General features: G+C 39.6%; 1 protein-coding gene and 1 long non-coding RNA gene across 3 annotated transcripts in view; one reads left to right on the plus strand and one right to left on the minus strand.

Annotated features, from left to right (window-relative positions):
- Window positions 1-5482, minus strand: part of CHD1 (chromodomain helicase DNA binding protein 1) — a 66748-nt gene extending 61266 nt beyond the window's left edge. Inside the window, exons 1-2 of one of the 2 annotated variants that reach the window (XM_039366983.1) lie at window positions 2836-3740; window positions 765-961 (exon numbers count right to left, since the gene is read on the minus strand). In XM_039366983.1, the coding sequence (XP_039222917.1) occupies window positions 765-817 (53 nt within the window). In that variant the 5' untranslated portion in view covers window positions 818-961; window positions 2836-3740. Of the gene's footprint in view, window positions 1-764; window positions 962-2835 lie in introns of both variants that reach the window. The other variant, XM_039366984.1, reaches the window with a different exon arrangement.
- LOC120318866 lies at window positions 1974-3107 on the plus strand. Its single transcript, XR_005559616.1, has 2 exons — window positions 1974-2338; window positions 2728-3107. It is a non-coding gene; the product is annotated as an uncharacterized LOC120318866 (long non-coding RNA).
- Window positions 5483-6000: the final 518 nt, after the last annotated feature.

The following is a 6000-nucleotide window of genomic DNA, read 5'->3' on the forward strand; positions in this document are numbered from 1 at the left end:
CTTCTGGTCCGCCAACCGACAAAGGTTGGTGACCTCCGTACATTTCTCTTGCATATATTTTTTGAAAAGTAATAAATTCATTAGAAAAAGTTGAACATGTACCTGAAATAGGCTCTTAGCAATTCTACAGAATTTTTTCAACAGTAAATACTCTCAATTAATAGGTTTTATTCCTAGGTAAGTGTAGACAGAATTGCAGCTTCAATGCACATTTGTTTTTTGTATTTTTGTCTCATATGCACTAAAGCATTTTCAATATATTTGTGAACTTCTTACTATCTGTTTAAGAAATACGAAAAGTAGGATAGTTTGGATTTCTTTTTTATGTAATGCCCAGGCCCACGGTCGTAGCTGAAAGCTCTCTTAGCATTCAACTATTGTTTGCTTCTTGTATATTTGAGTGAAATACAATTTGTTCTCATTCTTAATAAGGATTATAACATATACTGAAAGGTTACTGAAACAGAACATACTGTCAGAAACAAAGGATATGACATAGATACAGCTTTATATGGCAGGACCAAAAATGTCTCCCATATTGATTATTTAGCCTTGCACAACCAGATGTATAGAAAATTTTGCATGTCCAAACAATCTATCCAGAGTATATATACAGGGGATATAAAGACAGTCTTATTGTAATTTCAAATAGTTGTATCAGTATTACACTATACATAAAGTCTGAAATCCCAAAACTACTATATAAATTTTCAAGGGTTATACAAAAATATTAAGGTTATATCAAAGTGAATCCCAGTGCATACCTTGATTCTCCACTAGTGTTCCTTGTGCTTTCTTCATCACTGTGCCCATTCATTGTAAATATTCACCAAGATAAAAATATAAATAAAAGTTATCCCAGCCTGTAACCAGGATATAAAATGTCTTTTTAGAAGGCTCTCTTCTTTGTGCTTCAGATATTTCACTATGTTCAGCAATTCATGATTCTTGCATAAGTTACCTTTAAAAAATAAAGAGCTATTTGAAATATTTACATAATCAACGTTGTAGATTTTGTAGTAACATTATTTAACTAACTGAATATGCATTCCTTTCTATTCTGTAACAGTCCTATAATATCACTTATGTAAAAGACAAAACTAGTTCAGTGTTTTCAACAATTTTCAACAATTTTAATCCATCAATTAATTCATATAACCCAATCCCACTCTGACAATAAAGTCGTGTACACAATCATATCTTGCTCAATTCAATTTTCTGTGTCTTACAATTACAAGCTGTATATAAAAAATCATTACCTCAATAATTTCTATAAAACCCACAAAGGTACTATAAATACTGTTCAGAGATAGGTTACCTTCTTGTTTTGAAAATCTAATTCTATAGTATTTCTACAGTACCTGAAAATTAGATTTAAATAACTATGACATAGGAAAAAGAAAAATGTATTCTTTTTTTCCTATATCAGTTTCTACAAAAGATAACATACTATACAGGCAGACTTTGACTTACAACAATTCATTTAGTGAACATTCAAAGTTGACTAATGGCCATTTTTCACACTTATGATGATTGCAGCACACCCATTGTCATGTGATTAAAATTCACTTGACAACTGGTTCATATTTATGACAGTTGGATTATCCTAGGATTATGTGATCACCTTTTGCAAGCTTCTGACAAGCAAAGTCAATGGGGAATCCAGTTTCACTTAAAAATTGTATTACCAACTAAGCAACTGCAGTAATTCACTTAAAACTATGAACAAGGTGGGGGGAGGGGGAACCCACATCTTTATAACCCACTCATACATAAGAAGGGAAAAATCTAGTCAGTTTTGGGATAACAAAAAGCGTGCATATATATTATTGTAATTTATATAGTAAAGTATTGGCCTGTTTTTAATGCTACAGTAAGGTCTATTTCAATTACAAGTTCCAGGCTCATGTGCAACTACAGCGCGAGACTGGGCACATCGTTGGAAACTCACTTTCAGCTGAGTTTCGTGCGGGGTTCTCTCCCGCGCTCTTTTCTTTTTAGGAAACCCAGGCAAAGGCGGGGCCACCGTTTAGAGCAGTAGGAAGGCAGCGCATAGACACCCTCAACGCCAGCCTGTCAGCCAATGAGAAGCGCGCCTCGTGGATTTAGTGGGTGCCAAAACAAATGGGCTTTCTCCCCTCCCTCCGGTTCCCCCGTAGCGTCATGGGTGTCTCTCACGACTCCGCACACGGCGCCTTTTTATTACTATTACCGTCACCGGGATTTTTTCCCCCCTTTCAAGGCTGCCCGCGGCCCGCCCGCCTGCCATTCCGTCGCCCGCTTGCGAAAGCTTCTTTGACTCTCTCACAACCGCCTCTCTCTCCGCAGCCGCAGTCTGGTAAACAAAGGGAGATGGCGGGGGAAGATGAAAAAGCAGGACCCAAGGCCAGGGCAGCAGCGTGGTCGCTTCGTCCGAGGGAGGGACCGCTGTGGGAGGGAGGGACAAAGCGAGGACCGCGGGACAGGCGGGCAGCCCCGCGGTGCCGCATCGGGCGGGGGATAATAAAAGTGACAATTTTCTGTCCAGCGCTGGCCCCCTGCAGGCGCCTCCCCGAATGCTCACCTGAAGGCCGGGCTTATCCCGAAAGTCCGACTGGGCCCTGTCCCTCTTCTCTCTCGGCCATTCAGGCCGAGGGCCGCAAATCAGCTCTCGGCTCACTGAGGCCGGAGCCTTACTGCCGCCCTCCCTACTTTTTCTTCTCCCACCCTTCTCTTTCCCCACCTCAGCTACCTCGAGGTACCCAGGCAAGCTGCAAGTCGGCCTGCGATCTTCCTTGCCTACCGGTCAGCCCAGCGCTGCCAAGTCTCCTACTTCCTTAAGTGGGCCGCTCTTACCTGAGCGTCGCCAGACCTGCCTGGGCCTCTCTGGAAGAACAGCGTGGCGAAGAAGCGGCTGAGAGCACTGCAGTAGGGCCCTAAAAAAAGGGGCTGAGGCGGCGGAGAAAGAGGCGCTCCCGGGCCGGCCTGGATCTCCTCACTCTCTCCTTGCCTCTTCCCGGCCCTCTCGCTTGGTTTGCCCCCAAAAGAGGCGGGGGGGGGTGGGAGGAAGCGCGACTCCTTCAGAAAGTGAGGCGGGGGAGGAGAGAAAGGAATGGGTTAAAAAAAAAGCCTGAGGTAAGCAGGCGTGCGTCGCCGTTGCTTTAAGTCCTCCCGGCCGCCGCCGCCGCCGCCATCACGCTGCCGCCGTAGCAATTCAGCGCAGCCTCCTCCCCCTCCCTCATCCGATGGAAACCCCGGGCGTGATGTCAGCCGTGGGACAGAGCGGGAAGGGAAGGGAGGAGTCAACGCGGAAAGGAAGCTGGCGGAGAGGCTCGCGCGCGACGGACTTGGAAGCTGAGGGCGCGGGAGTGGGGGGAGCAGGCGGGGGCGGAGTGAGCGCGCGCGCTTGCAGAGCTTTGCCTTTCGGTCTCCACAAAGGGTCAGATCTCACGTGAGAGGGATTGCGGATCGGATGGTTACTTCTCCGGTTCGGCTCCGCTCATAACTGGGTTCAAGTTTCGATCAGGTCTGAATCCCGTGTTGGTAAAAATGTATCTCTCTTTTTCCGGGTTCGCAGATCTTCAGTCGAAGCATTCCATTGCATCTGATAGGATTTTGCTGATGCATTGAGTATTTGGCAAAAGGAGGCAAACGAGCCATGTCCGTAAGGGCAACCGACTACTTTGCCTTCCGATACAATTAAAGATTAATTAAAATACTTTTTTCCGGTGTGCTTGTGTGACATATACATCAAATATGTGCATATTGGATGGGGGGGGGTAAGGAAAGTGGGAGCAGAGATCAAATAATTTCTTTCTACATTGATGTCTGAGTGACACGTTGACATAATTTGTAATTTGTCTTATCCTGACCAATGAATAAAAACTCCTGTTTTCACTTTTCTAATTCCAGGATTAGAAAATTAATCACACCCACACTAAATATACCTAGCAAATTTATGATTAAATTTGAAGCAATTTCCTGATTTCCTTATTTAGTCCTTTAATGTACTTAATCTTCTAAAAAAGATAAGATCGCTGAAATAAGTTAATGGATTCTTCTGTTTAAGCAAAAAAGAAAAAAGAAATAGTCTTGTGTCTATCCCAATATCTTCTATTTCTTTCTACCATTTTTGATTGTACAGTAATTCTACATTCACTATATCCAATCTCAAAGCATACAATTATTAATAGCTTACAGTACAGTTTCACCTATTTCCAATTGTATTGGAGCAATGCATTTTCTCAAAAGTTCGGAACCCTATAAGAATTCTACCATAAATAGATAAGATAGATAAGATAACCTTTATTGTCTTTTTTTTTCCCCTGTGGCACATTGGCACACATTAAAAATGAAAATGAAACTGCTCAATTTTCCTATATTTCTTGCCTCAGCTACTCAGAAGGATTTAGATTTCAAAGAACACTTAAAAAGAAACCTGCATTATCTGCTTTTATTTGTACGTTAAGCCTTAAGGAGTTTATCACTATTGTAAATTAGAATAGGTTTGCAAAGACGCAAAAGGAGTTACATTTTTTTAGGGAAATAATTCTTCTTGTGCCATATCCATTATCAGACGTTGGCGATAATGTTGGCGATCCTGTCCCAGATGCAGATTTTATGTTCTGTCTAATTAAAAAGTAAAGCAGCAAAGGTGACAACTTTGCTTGATAGAAGACTACGTAGAAAATAAGTCTCCATTTATTGCTGAAGGAAAAATAAGTACTGTGTGTCAAAAGGCTGCATAAAACACTTTTGTAGCCAAAATGAGGTGTATTATAATATTCCCTTCAAGAATTGATTCTTGAGCACTTTGTAAGCCAAGAAACTACAGAAGGGGTATATACTCAAGAGACCTGTCTTCAACCTTATCCACAATTTATTGAGATGGAGGAATTAAACTTACATTAGGACGACCAACCTACACCGGAAAAAACTTTTGATGCTAATGAGCACGTGACTTTTAGCACGGAAACTAAGGATGTTACCCCAGAAGGGCAGGCTGATCTCCAGACTCCAACTGATTACCTGACAGATAAAAAACCAATAGGAGGAGAGCAAAATAATATTAAAGAAGACTCTACATTATTTTATAGACAATATACTGAGACTTTGGATGATTCAAAAATGACTGTAATTAAACTAGACGCAACTTCAAAAAAGATGAAGATGGATATTCAACCACAAGCTATTGAGAATCATTACAGCTTTTTCACTAGGCTATTAAAATGGACAATGGGAAATTCTCCCCTGATTTATGTGTTATGGCAAGAAATGGAGGGAGGTTTATTTGCGGACTTAGAGGCCTTACTATGGAAACCCGTTTGGAACAGAAAGAAAAGCTAGAATAAGATATAAATATGGAATTTAAGATTACATTTATGGGTTGCAATGGCTTTATAGAAATGTGGATTGATTTGGATTTGGATTTTTAAAAGATGTTTTTAGGATAAGATTTAGAATTTAATATTGAAATATAGCAAGAATATATTTTTTTGAATAATAGATCTTACTTCTCTTTTTCTTGGTTTCTTTTTGTTTCTATTATTTTTTTTCTGTTTTTCATATGCTTTTTTATTATTAGATATGATAGCTAATTTGTGGAGCTATAATGATAAAAAGATTGTAATGATGGAAGAGATGAAATTAATAAATGAAGAATTACTGAATAAAAAAAAAGAATATAGTTGAGAAATGTAAGAATGTAATTATGGAAATAATATGCTTAAATAAGAGAAATTATGGACACCCGAATTGTAAAGAATATTTTTGTTTAAGGCTAAGTTAGATATGGTATTTGGAAATTAATAAACCTAAAAACAGGGTTTGATTTACATCGATGAAAGATTGCTGATAACTTCTATTGATTAATTGAATTCTTATTTAGGAATGTATTAATGAATTAATTTTACTTAGAAATGTATTAGTTTAATTATACTATTCTAATTGTTAGAGAGGAAAATTTTAAGGAGCATTATTTGAGCTATATGTGTATGTTATTGTACCTAACTGATTATCCTA

Source organism: Crotalus tigris, unplaced genomic scaffold (assembly GCF_016545835.1).
Source record: "Crotalus tigris isolate CLP2741 ecotype Arizona unplaced genomic scaffold, ASM1654583v1 scf7180000020506.575545, whole genome shotgun sequence".
Taxonomy (NCBI): Eukaryota; Metazoa; Chordata; class Lepidosauria; order Squamata; family Viperidae; genus Crotalus; species Crotalus tigris.